The 19264-nt window shown below is 51.0% G+C and overlaps 8 protein-coding genes across 8 annotated transcripts; 5 read left to right on the top strand and 3 right to left on the bottom strand.

Moving 5' to 3' along the window:
* Positions 1-525: 525 nt before the first annotated feature.
* On the bottom strand, positions 526-696 carry POX_f08344 (uncharacterized protein; the record flags this gene model as incomplete). The annotated part of the gene is made up of 1 exon (XM_050117120.1): positions 526-696. One exon carries the CDS (start codon positions 694-696, stop codon positions 526-528), a length of 171 nt encoding a protein of 56 aa, XP_049967259.1.
* A 1722-nt stretch (positions 697-2418) lies between these two features.
* Positions 2419-2601, bottom strand: POX_f08343 (uncharacterized protein; the record flags this gene model as incomplete). Its single annotated transcript, XM_050117119.1, has 1 exon — positions 2419-2601. One exon carries the CDS (start codon positions 2599-2601, stop codon positions 2419-2421), a length of 183 nt encoding a protein of 60 aa, XP_049967258.1.
* Positions 2602-4683: 2082 nt separating this feature from the next.
* POX_f08342 (uncharacterized protein) lies at positions 4684-6442 on the top strand (the record flags this gene model as incomplete). Its single annotated transcript, XM_050117118.1, has 5 exons — positions 4684-4806; positions 4904-5165; positions 5257-5448; positions 5511-5902; positions 6029-6442. The coding sequence occupies 5 exons, from the start codon at positions 4684-4686 to the stop codon at positions 6440-6442; spliced, it is 1383 nt and encodes a 460-aa protein (XP_049967257.1).
* A 1339-nt stretch (positions 6443-7781) lies between these two features.
* Positions 7782-8610, top strand: POX_f08341 (uncharacterized protein; the record flags this gene model as incomplete). Its single annotated transcript, XM_050117117.1, has 3 exons — positions 7782-7904; positions 7975-8108; positions 8268-8610. The coding sequence occupies 3 exons, from the start codon at positions 7782-7784 to the stop codon at positions 8608-8610; spliced, it is 600 nt and encodes a 199-aa protein (XP_049967256.1).
* A 705-nt stretch (positions 8611-9315) lies between these two features.
* On the top strand, positions 9316-11019 carry POX_f08340 (Aromatic-L-amino-acid decarboxylase; the record flags this gene model as incomplete). The annotated part of the gene is made up of 3 exons (XM_050117116.1): positions 9316-9364; positions 9420-10362; positions 10431-11019. 3 exons carry the CDS (start codon positions 9316-9318, stop codon positions 11017-11019), a joined length of 1581 nt encoding a protein of 526 aa, XP_049967255.1.
* A 492-nt stretch (positions 11020-11511) lies between these two features.
* Positions 11512-12715, top strand: POX_f08339 (uncharacterized protein; the record flags this gene model as incomplete). The annotated part of the gene is made up of 2 exons (XM_050117115.1): positions 11512-12107; positions 12208-12715. The coding sequence occupies 2 exons, from the start codon at positions 11512-11514 to the stop codon at positions 12713-12715; spliced, it is 1104 nt and encodes a 367-aa protein (XP_049967254.1).
* Positions 12716-13870: 1155 nt separating this feature from the next.
* Positions 13871-15293, bottom strand: POX_f08338 (NADH kinase pos5; the record flags this gene model as incomplete). Its single annotated transcript, XM_050117114.1, has 3 exons — positions 13871-14933; positions 14996-15107; positions 15170-15293. The coding sequence occupies 3 exons, from the start codon at positions 15291-15293 to the stop codon at positions 13871-13873; spliced, it is 1299 nt and encodes a 432-aa protein (XP_049967253.1).
* A 1325-nt stretch (positions 15294-16618) lies between these two features.
* On the top strand, positions 16619-18634 carry POX_f08337 (uncharacterized protein; the record flags this gene model as incomplete). The annotated part of the gene is made up of 1 exon (XM_050117113.1): positions 16619-18634. The coding sequence occupies one exon, from the start codon at positions 16619-16621 to the stop codon at positions 18632-18634; it is 2016 nt and encodes a 671-aa protein (XP_049967252.1).
* Positions 18635-19264: the final 630 nt, after the last annotated feature.

Genomic DNA, 19264 nt, shown 5'->3' with positions numbered 1-19264 from the left:
CGCTTGTTCTAGGAGGTAGCCACATCGCATCTTCAACCCAGCACTGCCTTTCAATCATTCTCAAGCAGCCGCGAGATTGATTGAGGTCCAATCGATCCTCGGTGTCACTCGAGCGTGGGGGCAACTTGTCTCCGACAGAAAGCGCATGTGCCTCGACAACCGAGTGACCACTGACATCAGCTCTACGGGCCCGCATTCAAGAACTGCATGTCCAGGTACCTCCAACTTCCTACTTCCTGCAGAATCGCTCCCACCCAGAACTGTTGCTGTGATACAAGCTCGCTCGTCTGTCTTTTCTTAGACTCAAGCGCATTGCCGCGGTAGGAGGAGCGGTAGGAGGAATATTCCATCCCGCCGAGACCCGCGTGCGAAACTCGATTGGATGATGAAGATCATCCTGATTTCGTTCGGGTCATGTATATTTGTTGATTTGTCAAGTTTGTTGTTGTGCATGTTCACCCATTACCCATCGTGCAATCTCACACCTCTCTCGCACTCTAGCGCACATTCCACATCGGGGAGCTATCAATACCCTCCGAAATCGTCATCCTCCAAACCGATCCACACCAGGCGGGAACACCATGGACCCTCACTAAAAACAGACACAAAAATTGGACTAAAAACAAAGCCACGTTCCGCGTGCTCGCGATCCACATCACGGTTGGCATGTATGTACCTATCAAGTAATCTTATCATCTCTCTCTCTCTCTCTCTCTCTTCTCTAATCTAAGGTAATCTCGGCTGCATCCACAAACTGGTAGTCTATGCGATAGGGTCGAGTCACACCATTACGTACCACGCGTGTTTGATTTACTTTGAGAAATTTCGATCCTGTCCCGTCGTGCGCGGGTCAAAGTACATACTGTACTCGGTGTGGAGATCGGGCCGATAAGCTGCTACAATACGGCACAGTCGGAGGACCTGTGTTGCCGTGCCTGGACGTTTTTTTTTTTTTTTTGCCTTTCTTCTCGGATCGGTGAAACACTTGCTTTGAATTGGGGCGTTGCTGGACGATCGGGCCGAATTCACCAGTCGGTAAGGGAGATGGTACATAGCCTCCAGCGAGGAGTTGGTACTGAGTGATCGGTATCGGGAATGAAGAGGTAGACTCACTAGAGCCTGACTGTGACCTACCACACAAAGAAAAAAAAAAGAGGGTTTCCTCAGGACGATTTCTTGTCAACGTTTTCGGCGCTTTCACGTGTTAAAGTCTCGTTCTGACCAAGCCTCGTGCCTGCCCTCTGCAGATACCACGATGCCGGACTCGAGAGATCAGGAATCTGGGGCTCTTATCGTGGAAGAATCCCTTTCACGTCACCTGAACAATAATATTACAGAAGTACCTTTGTTCTAACTGTAGACCCGCCGATTAAGCTTGCAGAGTCACGTGGGCCATTATTCCAAAAGGAGCACCACGTGGCCCCCTCCCCGTCACTTGCAATGACACATTGGTTCACCAAGTTCATTGTACTATATACTCCAGATTCAGAGATGTTGTTTTTTTCTAAAAAAACAAAAGAACTGAATTGTCATATGTTTCATGTGTTATATTGTTCCATGTAATTATGTACCCCGCGTCTGTGGATGAGATAGGCTGGACAAAAAGGGCCCCATCCTTATTGTTGGAGCCCATCTCCGCAGCGCATCAACCTGGTTGTTTTCAGGTAATCCTCTAGCATACTCTGCAGTTGACCCCGGGTTTTCATGGGGTTTGTGGGACATCGGGTATTGATCCAGCCTCTAGTAGGTTTACATCACCCCTTCTTACACCGTACAGTCATGTTGAGTGAATCAAGCGATACCAAAAAAGTAAGGGTAGGGGGCAACTCGCTTATGGACGGGGGTGTCTTAGGTCGAAATAGGTACTTGCTCAAGTTGACGTCCGAGGTGGGTAGTACCTAGTTCTTGCTTGCCTAAGTAACACTGACACGGAAGATTTGACTTGTCCCATGCATCAGAATTGACAACGACTGTCAACTTCCATTCCCTCCTCCGTCAGAGACCACAACTAGGATCTGGACTGTGATCTGGAAGATGTCCCTGTTGTCTAAGATCGAATCTGGGACATGTCTTGCCAGCGCTAGGTTAGATAGGCATCCTTGGAACGTGTTGGCGTGTTGACACTTCCGAGTCAAAGCAACTTCACCTGAGTCGCGCACTTGCAGTCCGCTGTCTCTGGAGCCTTTGTCGCTGGACTCTACTGTGCTCTTCTTCTTAGTTGACCCATACCGAGTATGAGTATGGGCCACGGGCCGGTGTTCTCAGTGGTCCGCTGTCATCTGCATACTCCAGTGTACCGGGATCGTACGGATTTTCCAAAGTCCAGCGGCGGGGTGACGGGTGGCGACTGGATACCCCAAACTCCAGGAGGAGAATGCGGAGAACTGGAAACCAGGGGAAAACGGGGAAGTCCGTACGCTACTGCGTGGTCATACACACACGGGCCACTGTGATGCCTACGGATCTCGCTGGGACCCTCAGCTGCAAGTCTACACGCGCATCCACCCATGTCCCTGGCTTGCGAACACGAGCGCGGATTCCTGCCGAAGATCCCGGCAACGCTGGAAGAATCACAGATGTAGTTGGACTCCCCAGGGACATGCTGATAACATTCCACAGTATGTTCTACCAAATCCGTGTTTGCTGTGTTTTGTATGGTGTATGTCAACCGGTCCGGTGAGAAGTTTAAAACAATTGCACGCACGAGAATAGAGTTCTTATTCTCTTGGCCTGGTCGACGGCTTGATTCGTACCCGTCAGCGGCCAGCCATAAGTATGTGCCTGGCTGACAGAGATAGTCGCGGCACAATACACACACCTGTCCCTAACTTCAGGGTTCACGGGTGGCGAAAGTTTAAAGAAAAAGCAGGAAAGTATCAAACTGTCGTGGTCACTCTATCCGATGGGTTGTTTGATCGGTTCATTTCTCCCGCAATGGCCCTGATTGTCGTTCTCCTGTTTGGGACCATGGATGGATCCATGGTGTAGTTGGTGTGACGGAGCAGCCTAGGCCCGTGGCGGCGCCGTACCGCCTGCCTTTCCGGCACTACTACACTGCCGGACGTTCTCTCGTCGTGTCGTGAAAGGGTTCCATTCTGTCTTTCCTCAATCCCGAAGCAGTGGACGTGGTACGCATGTTCAGTCGTGTAGTGTACATCGACACCTGCGATACTTTGCCCTCTTGCATAGATCTTTGCGAGCGTGGTGTTTTTGTCGGCCTAGGAAGTCGTGGCCGAATCCTTCGCGGACACGAAAGTTTGGGGCGTCGAGGGAGGGGATCCGCTTGTGGGAGGGTCTCCATCGCGTCGAGAGTCGTCAGTGGTCTAACACGGACAACACTTCTGACCCATGTCCACAGGGAATTGAGGGTCTCATCAAAGTAACCAGTACTGCATCCCGAATCCTCTCTTTCCCGCCCCGTCTCGGTGTTCAGCTGCCTAATGGGGCAATGAAGTAGAAGCCTGGAAATTCAGGTGAACATTGTCCTTTCAAGTGTTGTGTTCCGATGTCGTCTGTTTTGACTGGGCGCCGATTGAATAGTGATGGTACTCAATCGAGTCGCCCGCCTTTTTTTAAGGGATTGACCATCATATTCAGCTTCTCTGGGGGAAAAGATGAAGAAAAAGACAAAGAAAAACAAAACCGAAGAGGAGGCCCTTTCGTTGTGGTGGGGCATCTGCCACCGTACTGTCGCTCGAGCCATTCAGCGAGAATGGTGAAGGGGAAAGTGTATGATGAATCTGGGGGTGGTGACTCGATACGGCCGCCGAGACCCACGTGCATAAACGGGACTAGCGTAGTCTTGGCGGTGCCGCTTCCGGCCTCACTGGTTTCACGAAAAGAGTGTTACAGTGGGCATCGTCGATGGGTCTTCTCCCGGTCAAGGACATGGGCCAGTGAAGTGATTGCGTTAAGCCATTGAATAATATTGGATCCTCCAAGATTTGTTCAGTCCACCTGCCCGACGAAACATCCTCAGACGGGACTGTAGCAGACGCAATGGTTCAATTGAATAGTGTACAATCTCCAGAGGACCATGGCCACTCAACTAAGTTTTTCAATTCGATCTTGTTGCCGCTCCGTCACCGCAACCCGTTTAACTTTTTCTGCGCCGGCCCGGGGGAGGCTTGCAGTCGATCACGGTAAGCCGCTGCAAGAGGTTTCCAGATGGACCGAGGGTCCAATCCGAAGATGGGTCTGTCCCGGGCGTATTTAGACGCCTGCTCTTCGCTCGGTGATTGGTCCACCCAAAGGATGAGAGACGTGTGAGGCGTGAAGATTTCCCCCCCGGATTTCCTACGATGTCCACCAGTTCCACGATTTCTCCTTTTGGATCAGGGCTTTCACGAAAGAAGGCGATTGGGGGCATAGCCACGATTCCCCAGAAATCGGGACGCTGGGACGCTGGAATCAAATGTACTGGGAGAGAGAAAGGCATCTCCCTAAAAACTAGAATGGCCTTAAATATTCGATGGGCACCCCACTGACACGGCCGGTCTTGGATAAGAAGGCACTGTCTTTTCCCTGTTGAGGTCACTCTCCTGACAAGGTTACATTTCCATCTTTCTTTTCTCCTTGGCTTGAACTCGGCTCTCATTCCTTGCTGGTCGTGTGGCCCTATCCTTTTCTTCTTCTCTTCTTCTCTGTCCCCAGTTCCTTGTTGAATACTTTTGTCGTGCAAGAATGTCCTCAGCAAAGGAGAAAGAATCCCTCGGGAGCGATCCTTCGCAAGAGCATGTCTTGGTCGAGGAGTCTCGCGACGCCGTCTTTGGTGAGATCACCGAGGATGGCCCCAACTATCGTGCTGTGAGTCTTTGCCATTGCTTCGTGCTATCATGATCGTCATGATCGTCTCATCACGACTGTCAATTTGTGTACTGACCGCTGGTGGGATACCACTCAGGTCGGCTGGAAAGGAACCGCCGTTTTGATGATGAAAACACAAATCGGACTAGGTGTCTTGTCGATTCCCGTTGCCTTTGACGCTCTCGGTGTGGTTCCCGGAGTCATTTGTCTGATTGTTATTGGCGCCATCACGACGTGGTCCGATTACATTATTGGAACCTTCAAGCTGCGCCATCGAGAAGTCTACAACATCGACGACGTCGGTGAGCTACTGTTGGGCCGACCAGGCCGGATCCTGTTCGGCGCTGCTTTCTGTCTTTGTAAGTTGGGAAGTTCTCGCATGGATATCATTGTCGGTGACCTACGGGGAGAATATGAATTGTCTTGCTAATACGGATGCACCAATTTTAGGGTGGATTTTCGTTGCGGGCTCTGGTATGCTGGGCATCTCCATTGGCCTGAACGCGGTGTCCTCTCACGCCACTTGTACGGCCGTCTATGTCGCCGTGGCCGCCGCGATCGCGTTCGTGTTTGCTAGTATTCAGACCCTCGGACGGATCTCATGGCTGGCCTGGGTTGGTCTCTTTGCCATCTTGACTTCTAGTATGTCTTTGATTCGCTACTTGGCCTGAGTAAAGACCTTTCATCTGACCAATCATTTACAGTCATGATTGTCACTGTCGCCGTGGGCATTCAAGATCGCCCGTCTGCCGCTCCCAAGGATGCGGTCTGGGTCCCGGACTACAAGATCGTCAGCCACTCCTCCTTCTACGAGGCTATTTCCGCCATTTCCACCATCATCTTTGCCTATGCAGGCACCCCCGCCTTCTTCTCCATCGCCTCGGAAATGCGCGAGCCTGAGCACTACAACCGTGCTCTGGTTGTCTGCCAGTCGGTCGTCACTTGCTTCTACATCGCCATCGGTGTGGTCATTTACTACTTCTGCGGCTCCTATGTCTCCTCTCCCGCTCTTGGCTCGGCTGGTCCCATCGTCAAGAAGGTGAGCTACGGCTTTGCCTTGCCGGGATTGATTGTGAGCACGCTGCTTTTTGTCCACGTAAGTCGCTTTCTCGATTCCCATTTGCTTTTCACTTCCCTTTTCACTTCCCGCCCTGTCGCATCCAGATCTTCGGCAGCGCCACCATTTATACCGAAGAATCCGCTCTGATCATGTCCCACACAGATTGTCGGCAAATACATGTTCGTTCGCATGCTCAAGGGCTCCCGCCACTTGACCGCCAACACCATCACCCACTGGGCTCTCTGGCTCGGCTGCACTGCCAGCGTGACCATCATCGCCTACATCATTGCCAGTGCAATCCCCGTCTTCGGCGATCTGGTGTCGCTGGTCGGCGCCCTGCTTGGCACCCCCATGTGTTTCCAGCCCATGGGTGGCATGTGGCTGTATGACAACTGGAGCAAGGGCAAGACGGACCGCACCATGCGCTGGAAGCTGATGGTTGGCTGGTCGATCTTTGTCATTGTGGCTGGATTCTTCTTGATGGTTGCGGGTACCTATGGATCGGTCGTCAGCATTATCAACAGTTATCAGAAGAATGGGGGCACATCCGCATGGACCTGTGCGGATAATTCATAGAGTTGGGATGGATTATGGATGGATGATCCGTTTGGGAGGAGTGGGATTCTCCAGGGCCGAGGATCCATGACTTTTTTATGATTAGATGAGAGACGGGCTACACATGGACATACCTACTTGTATATATAGAGGGAAAGGAAAAAAAAGAATCAATGTGCTTCTCTGTTTTTCATATCCTGTCGATTTCGCAGACTCTGTAGCAGGCGTGGGGGGATTGGTAGAATCCGAGTGACTGGAGTCTTTGAGTAACAGGCATCTACCGATAAGCATATCTGTCAGTTATCCATTGATTTGAACTGATAACTGATAGATCGATTCATTTCCAATGGCCCACCACCAGATCCACATGTTGACAGAGCGGATGCGTCCACCCTTGCATGCTTAGATAAAAGCCGGGGCTGGGACCCGTTCCAGGTCTTGACCCTTCATCAAACCCCGTGACTTCTTCTTCCATCTCTTTGAACGTGGCTATGGCTGAATTCCTCCTCCGATCCAAGTCGTTAGCCGACACTGACTACATCCATTCCGTGGCGTCATTTATACGTGGGGAGTGCCTGCTGCGTTGGCCTCCTTCAGCTCTGCGTGCCATGTTGCGTTGCTGGAACCTCCCTCCACACGGGGGGTTTTCTTGACGTGGTTAGCGGCGAATCTTTGTTAATATCCGATGCGAGTGATTTCAATATCCAGGCGCTAGTTCCTGTAGAGGAACCCCCCCCCCCCCCCAGTTTGTTGCGTCGACTCACGCAGCTGGAAGGGTTCTTCAAGTGTGCCAGGGTGCGCGTATACGAACGAGAAGGCTATTGAAATGACTCGATCGGTATTCTATGTTCCCCGCGTCTTGGGTGTATAACGCGATTCGGATGGACGCAGCATCAAGCGAACCGCAACCGAGCAAATTCGGCCCCCAAGGTGCACTTCTGCGGCTCTGCATTGGCCCCCACAATTCTGCGTCATACCTCCCATCGCACGCCTAGTTGGCGCCGTTAGAGGACATGGGCCCCCGCAAAAGCTCCCAAGCAACGAGGGTCTGTCACCCACGAGCCGCCTCCTGCTACCTTGTTTCCCATCCCTCATCCATCCAGCCATCTTGCCAAGCGGCATTGCCCCATCACACGTCATCGGCTGGTCAACATGTTCCAAAATCAAAGAAGCTATGTGCTCTGTGCTTGCATATAGTATGACCGGCCCTGAAGCAGGAGGCTGTCGTTGCAACAAATACCAGTCGACCGCCATATAAGGTGGCTATTTTTACTTGACTCGACTTTCACTTCTCGACATTGCACTTTGTATCAAAGTTGTGGATTGTCCTGCTCATCGAGTACTTATTTCATCCATCATCATGCTCTACAAATCTCTTGCTCTGATGGCGGGTGTTACCCTCGCTGTCGCCGATACCACTGTCACCCTGTTCTTGCCCGGGTACGATTCGTCGCAATCTATTGAGGCAAAGATCCTTGGCTCGGTGAGAAAGAGTCCACGTCTGCGAGCTTGCCTCGTGATAGAATCAGAGCTAACAAAATTTTTCCTCCAAGAGCAACTCTATGACCACCTACGACTTGCATTGTGCGCCCGAAGTAGGCACTGCACGCTGTGGAATTCCCGCTACTGGCCTCACGGTGATGGAGGGAGAGTCTACCTTTTCTCTTAACAGTACTAGTGGCAAAGTGTAAGTTGCTTGATCGAACTTATCGATTCCTTTCTGTCTGCAGTTGATCCGTCTTCTATGACCCTCGCAAAAGAAACTTAAGATTGGCGTGAAGCTGGCTACATTATCGGACATGTGATTTGATCAAGACCGCCCTGCTAATTTAATCTGCCCCTTAAGAACCTCCTTCCTAAACTGCCAATTGGGAGGAACGACGACTGCCGACTGTGTTGCTGTCTACGTAATGGGCACTTTTTCCAGCACCTCTCACAGAGCTGTCGATCTCAGAACTGAAACTAGGGATTTCTGGTTGCCTGTGCACGTTACCGCTTCCGAGAATGGTGCTGCTTCGGCCACCACTGGTGCCTCGGCCTCAGCTTCCACGCCGAGTATGACCGATGCGTCAGCTGAGAGCACCACGGGCACTGCCTCTTCACTAAATGCTGCCATGCCGGCGATCACTGGAAATGCAGTCTGGGTGGCCGGGGGTGCTGCGGCTGCAATAGCGATGGCTGCGCTCTGATTGAGTGAATTGGAAGAGGGGGAAGAGTCAGATTCGGATGCCTCCTGTCTGGCGGAAACTGAAAGTAGCCGGGCAAATGCCCAATAGTATATGGAAAACATGAATTGAATGGTATTTTTTCTTTCTTTTTCTTTTATTTTACTTGCGCATTGGATTCCACCAGAGCCTACAGCCATCGTCCAAATGGGCCGGAACAGCAAGAACAGCCAAATCAAAATAAATTTTTATCAAAGTGAAGGTTCCCATCAGTTTCTTTCTCTCGTATCTTCATGAGGTATGAACTGGCCTCGTCCCCTTTTATTTGCTCAATGTCGACACTCCTGACACAACCGACATTCGCGTGCGCCTGCGGAGGAGCCTACGGAACGGAGCTGAACTTCCGCCACTCCAACCATCAGTGGAGTCGGAAATAGTTCCGCTTCCGAGCGAGCGAGATTTTAGACGGCACATTTGAAGTAGCACACTGCACAGATTCGATCCATCCTCCATATTTATACCGAACGGTGGAAACAACGAAAGGGTCTCTTGAACCACCTCTCTTTTCTTTTTTCATCCAAAGCGGTTTACACTATCAGTCCTTTCGACCGCCGAACACCCGGCTTCATTCCTTCATTCTTCATCCCCGCACCCCCACGTCGCAGCGTTGCCCACACTGTTTCCCCACTCGCCGGCATTTCCTTTCTCTCTTCGGCTCTTTCAGCAAAGATGGACGGCGAGCAGTTTCGGGCGGCTGCCCATTCTGCGATTGATGATAGTATGCATGGCTTTCAATCCACTTGGTACCGATCTGTGACCATTGCTAATTCCAGCCTGTCCTCAAGTCGTTCAATACTTCGATTCCATCCCCGATCGTCGAGTTCTTCCCGCGGTCGACCCTGGCTATCTTCGTCCTCTGATTCCTGAGAACCCTCCTACTGAAGGGGAATCGTGGGAGACTATCCAGCAAGATGTCGATACCAAAATCAAACCCGGCCTCACCCATTGGCAGTCCCCCAATTTCATGGCCTATTACCCCGCCGGCGTCACGTACCCCAGTATCCTGGGTGAAATGTACTCGGCCACGTTCACAGCACCTGCGTTCAATTGGCTGTGTTCCCCTGCCTGTACCGAGATGGAGACCATCGTGATGGATTGGGTCGCCAAGGCGCTCGGTCTGCCCGAGTGTTTCCTTAGCACATCGAAGAACCTGGGCGGTGGTGTCATCCAAAACAGCGCCAGCGATGCCATCGCCACTATGTTGGTTGCAGCGCGCGAAAGACGAGTGCGCGAAATGGTCCTGGCGGAGGGGCTGAAGGAGGGTACCACCGAGTATGAGGAGCGCAAGATGGATCTCCAGCCACGTCTGGTGGCTATCGCCAGTGACCAGACGCATAGCAGTGCGGCTAAGGGAGCCTTGATCGCGGGTACTCGCTTCCGCGCTGTACCCACACGCCTGCACGAGAATATGGAAATGACCGGGGCTCGTCTGCGCGAGGTGTTGGAGAAGTGTGAAAAGGATGGTCTGACACCGTATCATCTGACCCTGACGTTTGGCACCACCAATACCTGTAGTGTTGATCACTTTGCGGAGATCAAGGCGGTCCTCCAAGAGAAGCCTGCTTGGCAACGAATTTGGGTGCATATCGATGCGGCCTACGCCGGCGCAGCTCTGGTGGCGGACGAGTGGCAGTATATCACCAAGGATTTCGCAGAGGGAGTGGACAGCTTCAACATGAATATGCACAAGTGGTTGCTGGTCAACTTTGACTCGAGGTGGGTCTTGCGCGTTTCTTTTCCTTTCGACGTTTTGGGACTCCTTTTTTTTATCTAACTTTTTGCAGTGTTCTCTTCGTGCGTAACCGTCTCGACCTCACCAATGCCCTCGACATCACCCCCACTTATCTGCGAAATCCCTATTCTGATATGGGCACCGTCATTGATTACCGTAACTGGTCCATCTCCCTCGGCCGTCGGTTCCGCGCTCTCAAGATTTGGTTCGTCATGCGCACCTACGGTCTGAACGGTATGAAGGCGCATATCCGCAAGACTATCGAGTTGGGCAATACCTTTGCGAACCTCGTTCGGGAACGATCCGATCTGTTTGAAATTGTGACCAAGCCTGCGTTTGCCTTGACCGTGTTCCGTGTGAAGAGCTCCACATCCGCCAATGGTAGTGTCAATGGGTCTACCAACGGTCACACCACTGGCGCGCATGCGGTACACAAGGACGAGGCCGCAGACGCCATTACGAAGAAGGTGTATGAGCTGATCAACGAACGCGGTGAAATCTTCATTACTTCCACGGTGATTGACGGGATCTTTGTGATCCGTGTGGTCAGCGCCAACCCCATGGCCGAGGAGAAATATGTGCGCAACGCATTTGACATTGTGGTGCGGACAACGGAAGAAGTGTTGCAAGGCAAGCAATGATCGGAGTGGATCGGTTGCTACGATATATAGTCATTGGATGCACATAGTCACGTGTACACGATAGAGGGAATTAGAGATTGCGATTGCATGAGCAAATAGAGAAAATGGGAATTGCACATTGATCCCCATCACGCATTGACGAGCCTGGCATCTATTCAATCCCTCTCAGACCTCAAACTCCGCTGGCGTCTCAATAGCACGTTTCGGCGGCTGAACAAAATGCCGAACCTCCGCTCATGCAGCCGTAAATGGATGTGGGGTGAAATCCGAACGGGTCGGGCCTCGGCCACTTTTCCGCGACTCCAACTTTTCCAACGACTCCACCGCATCATCCCCGCGCTTCAAATCAACCTCCAAGCGACCCAGCTCTAATAACCCTCATTCTCTCTACCCTAATGCCTCAATCTTCTTTTCCCTGAAGACTCGAGCCAATTGAAAGCAGCCAAGAATAAAATTCCAAGAAATTGAACCCCCCCCATACGAGCCCCCATCATGCGCTCATATATGCTGCCGGCAGCACGTGCAATGCATCGATCCCACGCCTTCAGCACCTCCGCTCGACTCTTCTCCGCAGATCTGCCCGCCAACACGATAGCCACATCATTCCTCGCCAAGTTCCAGTCCTCTGGTCCTCAATCACGCACACAACTCCTCGACGCAAACCAATTGCACCTTTTGGCCAGGACCCTCGGCCGTTCATCACTTGATTCGGGCTCATACTCGCATGACGAGGGATCGTCTAATGTCTCTCCACCACCATCACTCAGCACCCCTGTGCCTCCCGGTTATCATCTGGTCTACTTCACACCTGACTTTGTGGAAAATGAGCTCGGTGCAGACGGAACAGATACCTCGTATAATCCAGACTCACCTTTTACCCGGCGCATGTGGGCCGGTGGTGAAGTCCTATGGCCGCGCAGTGCAGACGGTAACCCGAATCCCTTACGAGTGGGTCAGAAAGTCCGTGAGACGACGCGGGTACTCAGCGCCGAAGCCAAGACGGTTCGAAAAACAGGGGAGGAGATGATTGTTGTTGGGGTGGAGAAGGAATTTTCAAACGAGCATGGAGTGGCAGTGTTGGATCGAAGGTGTGTTTTGGCTTGTTGAGCTTGAGGATTACTTTGGTGTGCCATTGAGCTCTTTTTTTCTTTCCAAAGCCCTTTCTCTAATCATACAATAATCACCCAGAAACTGGATCTTTCGAAAAGCTCTCCCCCCACCATCCTCGCCCGCACCATCGGTTTCATCTTCCATGAGCCCGTCAACCTCGCATCTAACTCGAGCCTCGGCATCACCCATCTCCTCCAACGGCAACTTCCATTCAAGGACCTTCGTCCAGTCCCCCGTGACACTGTTCCGCTTTTCTGCACTAACCTTCAATCCACACAAGATCCACTACTCGCTGCCCTGGGCCCGAGATGTAGAGGGACACAAGGATATCGTTGTCCACGGACCACTGAATTTGATCCTGATGCTAGATCTGTGGCGGGACGTGCAGAGTCGAAAGGCAGATGCTGCTGCTGCTGCTGCAGGACAGGGGGGGCCTGTTCCGAAAAGTATTTCCTATCGAGCAACTAGCCCATTATATGCTGGCGATGAGTATCAGGTTATCATGCAGGATGGATCGGATGCTGCTCAGTTGCAGATTTTGGGACCTGGAGGGGTTGTTGCTATGAAGGCTGAGATTAGGGGTTGAGTGAGATTCCATGTGAACCGCCTAGCGTTTTGGAGGGAAGGGCCTTCAGCGGAAGTCTATATTCATGGTGGATCTATTTTATTTTTTTTCCAAGGCCGAGCCTTGGGTGGAGTAAGGAGCGTCGAGATGAAACGCATGAAATGGGGGATATATCTCCGCGAAAAACACCCGACTGCCCGCCTCCTTTCTTCGGTCTCGAATGAGAAAGATCCATCAGTGAGCATGGTCCCGTGAATCAAACCCTTCAAATTACAGAAAATTGGTGACTGTAGTCAAAACAGCACATGGTGCAATTCGACAATCAGTCCAAGGAAGCATGCTTCAAAGTCACTTTTTGGCACGAGCCGCGGCAACATTCTTGCAGAAGAGCCAGTGGGTTACGGGCATACAGTGTACGCACTGTACTATTCCATAGAGCCCGCTGCAAATTCTGCTTCAGCAAATAGAGATATCTCGTTAATCGAGTATCCCACATGAACAATTTACATCCAAGTTTTTCCAGTAAAATGAGCTAGCTGGGATGTGATATTCGGTCGAGAGAGAATAATTATGATGGTTGATGATGTACATGTATCTGAAGGAATTATCGAGCATGGCTAGGAGTTCTCACCACGTAAGGTTGACAGGACTGACGGCTCTCACTGCGGAGACGTCGGAGGCATAGTTAGGTAGATATTGAGTTCAACCATGAAAGTCGCTTCGATCGAAGAAGATAGAGGCCAAACGAGGTAGGCGGGAATGAGTGACAGGACCCAACGAGGAGGCGTTGACCAATCTCGACGTGAAATTTGCCAAAAGATAACTTGACCGAACTTGGTCGCTCATCAAATGTCGATCCCACAGATAATCACCTCTGTTGGTGGAACTCGAGTAGTGATAACGGTCGAATGAACCTTCCTGTAAAGGTCTCTAGGCTGTTTCAAGTTGCGTCCTCACGGTTATTGATTTCTGCTGTCGTGGGTCCCCCTTCGATCAATATCTCGTCGTCCACAAATACCAGCATTTTGCAATATCCACCCTGGATGGACCTTATTTCTTGGACGGTCTGAAAGCAGGGTGACTAGCCAACATCGGTAATGGGAAAAGTGGTGTCGTATGCAGTTATGCCATATGGGTATCTCGAATAAACTTAGGAAAAGAATTTGAACATCCCTCTCACTCACCGAATGGATAGTTGAATTTGAGTAGACCATTCAGACCACCGACCCAGGCCTCATGCGCTTCACCCCCCATGCTCCTCCGCATCACGCTCGGCACACCACCCTGCCATTCATTTTTGCCATGCCTCATGTCTTCGTTCCAAACCCGAACTTCCATGCCTACGGCCATACCCTGGCCAAGATTGACTCCATCCAGACTGACCTCGAGCTCCCGTCCGCGGTTCTTCTCGCTCAGTCGTAGAGTGATGGGCGTGCTCCACGGGAGGACCAAGGGCCGGAAGCTCAGACTCCGGGCACAGATGGGGGTAAGCAGAGTAGAGGGTACGAGCGGATGTACAATACTACCACCACTGCTGAGACTGTACGCCGTACTACCTGTCGGGGTGGAAATGATAATTCCGTCGACGACCGCTTCGGTCAAAAATCGGCCGCCCAGATACACGTCGACAATCGCGAGGTGAGGTTCTTTGCCGCGATGGATGAGAAGCTCATTCATCACGTAGACTCCCTCGCCATGATCGGTTTTACCGCGAACAGGCGTTGTCTCTTGGCCATCAGCTGTGAAGAGCCCAACCTTGAGCCGATTGCGCATCAGGATGGGCGCTCCTCGCGTCGTACCCATCGATTGGCCCCTGACAGATGACCAGCCCGTGGGGCCTGGCTCGGATTCTGGGGTATCTGGGGCCATTCCCTCGCCTGTAGATATTGGTTTCTTCTCCAGCACAGCTGTTCGGTCGCCCCCGCCAGCACCGGACATATAAACCTCTCGGAAGGCTCGCTTGAACTCGGAAAATTTCCATTCGCTCAAGAACCCGAGGGAGCCCATGCTGAATGACAAGACCGGGGGCACGTTTGGACATGTCGCAAAGAGAGAGGATGCGTGCAAGATCGTACCGTCCCCACCCAGAGTGACAGTGACGTCAACTTTATCATGGTAGGCGACCGGAGTCTCTTCTGAAGGTGCCGCGTAAACAGGGTATGATAACGAATCGTGGATCTCAGCGGCCGTCTTGGGTTCAAGAATGACGGCAATGGACGGGTAGGTCGATGTAATATGACTAGAATCGCAACAGTCAATGAGAAGTGTTGTTGAACAATAAATAGGGAAAGGATCAAATACTTTGCAAATTCAATCAATGAGTCAGTCACCGTTGGGGCACAATCCTTCCGTACCAAGAGGACATTTCGTGGCGGTGCTGGCCATTGTAAGGAGAGCAGCTCGCCCCGAGTCTCTACATCCAAGAATATAAGGTTAGTAACCTTATTCCCGACTTCACCGAGGGGCATTACTGACCGCGATATTTGGGTAACAGTCGTTGCGGTAAAGCGTCGAGATGGCGGATCTCATAACGCGATGTGGAGGTGGAGAAGCTTCGCCGCAGGAATTGCACAGATCGCCATGAACGAGGATACCGCATCCTCGAGACTACCACTTTAGATTGCGTGTATTGACAGCTCTATGGATATTATTGTTCATTCGCATACCCTGGGAAGAGCTAGCCCCACTTCGATCCCAAATGAATCGGTTGACGCAGCGTGACTGATCGGACGTAGCTTGAAGCTCGCCGGAGATTCTCCGCACGGGCAGTGACGCACCGAGGGCAGAAACCCGACCGCTTTGGTCACCACCTGCGGCCTCAGGCTTTCTACGAGCCACGCGACGTCCTCGAATGAAATATCACGGGACTCTGATTCTTGCTGCTTCAAAAAGGGTTTGTAGTAGCGAGAGTCAACGCAGCAGTGCTCTCATAATTACTCAATCACCCATGACTCTTCCATCAGGACCCTTTATCTGCAGCCGGTCTTTGAATGATACATCTTTACGCTATCCTAAGATTGTCTGGACACATCCAACGAGACTCGCCAGGAAGATTATTTGTATTGTTACTTCTCTTTCTTCTTCTTGATGGATACATTAGATCCTGGGCATTTTTGTATGTTGTTCAAAATAAGCCTGTAGGGGATTGGATCCTTGCTAGATTAAAAGATGTCATCTAGACCGAGGTAAGTACCTAGCTACCAATTAGGGGGATTGGATCAAATGGACCCCGTCTATTCCATTACACACCTTTGATGGAAGTTTCCAATATCTTGCCTGTAGGACCTGGTAACTTCCAGCTTGGCCTGGCTTCTTCCTTTTCTTGGATTGCTGATCTCGAAATATGATGTGATTCATAAACTCTTAGTCAACTCTAAGCTCTCTCCAGTCTCTCTCCCTCTCTCTCTCTCTCTTCATTTTGTCACCGACTCATCACTCCGCAAAAGCGACCTAGTTCCTGCTTCCGCTTCTCCAACTTCATATTTTCAACTCGAGAGCTCCCTATGCATGTCCTTCGATCAAGGTAGAATGCCAAAATCAAACAAGGAAAAAAACAAAGGCAGTGAGCCCAGAAGACCAAAGTTAGTCTGGGACACTTATCAACGGCAATTTCTTTGCTGCCTCTACCGCTTCTTTAGTTGTTCAGACTTTCAAGTTTCAGCCATATTTTCAAAAGTCTTTCGCGAGCAACTGGTTGAATGTGGTTTCGCTAGTGAAAACATTCCATATCGCAGCTTATACGCTCAATGGTCCTGGCTGAGGCGCCAAAAGCGTCCTGTCTGGTTTCATGTTCATGTCACCACCGAGTTCAATACTGAAAAGGAGTGGAAGGACATTGTACATCTAATCCGGTGTACGGCTTCTGATCTGGGCTTGTGGCTTCACGAGAAACGTGAAGATACAATCTCACCGCCAGAAGGACATATGGAAATGGATAAGGAAGCAGGTGAGTATCTCACTTCGATATTACTGGTGAGCTCTCCCAAACAGCAAGAGCAGAATAGTTCTGGTGCAACAGACGACATTCAGGAATCTCAGAAAGCGTATGAGCGATCGAGTCAAGTGATTTTTGGGGGTAAACGTGCAGATGTCGTCGACAATCTGACCATACCCACGCTGGTCAGAACTCATGATTCCCACTGGTCAATCTTCAGCCCTGAACAACAAATGTCCCCCAGGCTTGGCTCTGAACGGACCGTTGAGGCTACACAGTCTGGACGCTCCCACCGCAGCAACTCTTCTTCATCTTCTCAACCGCGTGGTGAGTCCGCCAATTACCCACCCACAGAACCATCCAGAGAGCCCCATGCAGACACCCTTTCAGACAACTCCATAAAATCTTTTGAATCTTTGGTGACAGGCCACGGCAAAGTCTGCTTTTGGTGTGCTAAGGAAAACATCACTTCTTGCGCCTCCATGGCCTCAACCACGAGCAGTGAGGACAGTGACACCGTCATATCCGATGAGTTGATGAGCCTTGACAACAAAAATATCATCGAGCCTGAAGATCAGCCGAGAATGCCTCTTGAAATCCATGAGCTAGGGAATCAAAGTGTCAGCGAAATGCTTACAGCTCGTGATTTTGGTGGGCTGGAGAAATCGCCGAAAATGCCGGAGCTTCTGTACCGATGGTCAAATCTTCACTCCCAAGGAATCAACAACAGAGATCTACTCGTCGCAGGCTCTTTTGTCAAAACATGGCCCAGAATTGCGTTCCCTCGTGATATCTCCAGAGAGGAGTTCCTCGGTCTCTTCAAAGCCCATGTGACGAGAGAAAAAGCCCCTACACCTTTTATCTCCGCGTTTGCCAGGCCGATTGCACCGATTCATCGGGCTCTGAGGAATAGAGCTCGTGCGAAAATCTCGATCATCGATCCAAAATTGATACCAAATGAAGTCTTCCCTGCGCAGCCCCTGGCCCAAATCACCCAAACGCTCGTTGACCGTTGGAAGGGTTACGGTGAATTTGAAATTTGGGGATTTGTCCCCCGGGAAGCGATAGTTGGTACAATGTTCATTACTGAGCTGGAAGATATTGCACGTGGAGATTCCGAGATTCAGGAGTATCTTCAGCTCGATCTGATCCGTGCAGAGGAGACTTGTCACCGGGGGCTTCGCCGCAATTTGCGCGGAAATCTGCGGTCCCTCAGTTACCAAGACAACCGAGAAGCGCTCAAACGAGTGGCTGATGAAGTTGACATTCCAGAGGAGTACAAGTCAGCTTTTATGCGGGACATTCATGCGGCATGGACGATGAATTTGGGTAGAGGTACACAGTTTCTCGACGGGGAGGAGGATCCATTGTGCACCCAAGACTGGACTCAAACTGGAACATATGAAAGGTCGTCACAGAGGCTTGTGGAGACAGCGAGAGGGATTCGTCACCCCAGCGAAAGCACCATCTCGTATGTCCCTTCAGTAAGCGATAACGGATCGCCTTCCGACTCCAGTTCCGAAGGTGACAATATGTCTCAATCCCCCGTCGCTGCAATTCCACGACAGGACACACCGAGTCCTGCGTTCTCTCTGGCAAGCGACTCTGAGAACTCAGTGATGTCTCCTAACTTGAGAATGCCTTCTCCTGAACAGATTGATACCGACATGACCGACGTGATTGTGTTACAGACCCAGTCGCGAACAAGCAGATACTTTAACGGACCGGAAAGACATCGGTCTAGGACTCAATCACCCACTCTCGACCCACACAGCTTGGTTGATAAAATTTCCTACGATGATGATGATTCCCTCGAAGATTCCGACTGGCCCTCTGAAGGCGAAATTCTTCTAGGCAATGACACCCCGAGCAAGTGTCATTACCTCAGTCGCCCAATGGACGAAACATGGCGGGGGTCGAACGCTGACACTCCACATCTCTCTGACAACATCGACCCAGAAGACAATTCTCTTACTTTCACTGAGGCTGATCTCTTTGATGTCTGAGTCGGGGGGACGGGGGTCGCTAGGAGCTTGCAGCATACATGATGGGTTTAGTTCGGTGGCTAGCTTATGGTTGAATTGGTGCCTGTCAGGGAAAGACAGGTGAAGTCGTTGACTCGTATGCTATTTTCTTGATGTTACCTCACAAATTGGTATATCTTTTGGGACTCTTCTCTTCATTTGAATCTTTTCATTGTATTTTCTCTTCCTTTTCTAAATTGTAACTCGAGCGCCAAAGATAATCGGAGACAGGCATGGATAAACTAGCTCCCTCTTATGCAACCATTTCTTGCCCACCTAGTTGAACGTCACTATTGCAACTGCCGATCTAATTTTTCACGCCGACTTCTGAGCCGAGGAGATCCAGAACATCCTGTTCACCTCACCATGAACGGGGCTATCGTCCTTGTTGGTTTGATTTTGCCTGCAGACAAACTATACTTTCCATCGGCCAATAGCCAGCCGGACAATCAAGCCGGGTCCAGACCCACATGGTTTGCTCGGTTTGCAGCGGCCGATCCATATCATCATCAACTTTCCCGATCGCCATCTCCCCTCATTTGACGGTTAGAAGCTTCTCTGTTCGCCTATCTCGTATGAGAGACATAGTCCAGATTGATATTTTTGCTGTTC

The sequence above is a fragment of the Penicillium oxalicum genome, chromosome VI (assembly GCF_001723175.1).
Source record: "Penicillium oxalicum strain HP7-1 chromosome VI, whole genome shotgun sequence".
Taxonomy (NCBI): Eukaryota; Fungi; Ascomycota; class Eurotiomycetes; order Eurotiales; family Aspergillaceae; genus Penicillium; species Penicillium oxalicum.
The sequence above is the reverse complement of the archived record's forward strand: the minus strand, read 5'-3'. Positions and strand labels throughout refer to the sequence as shown.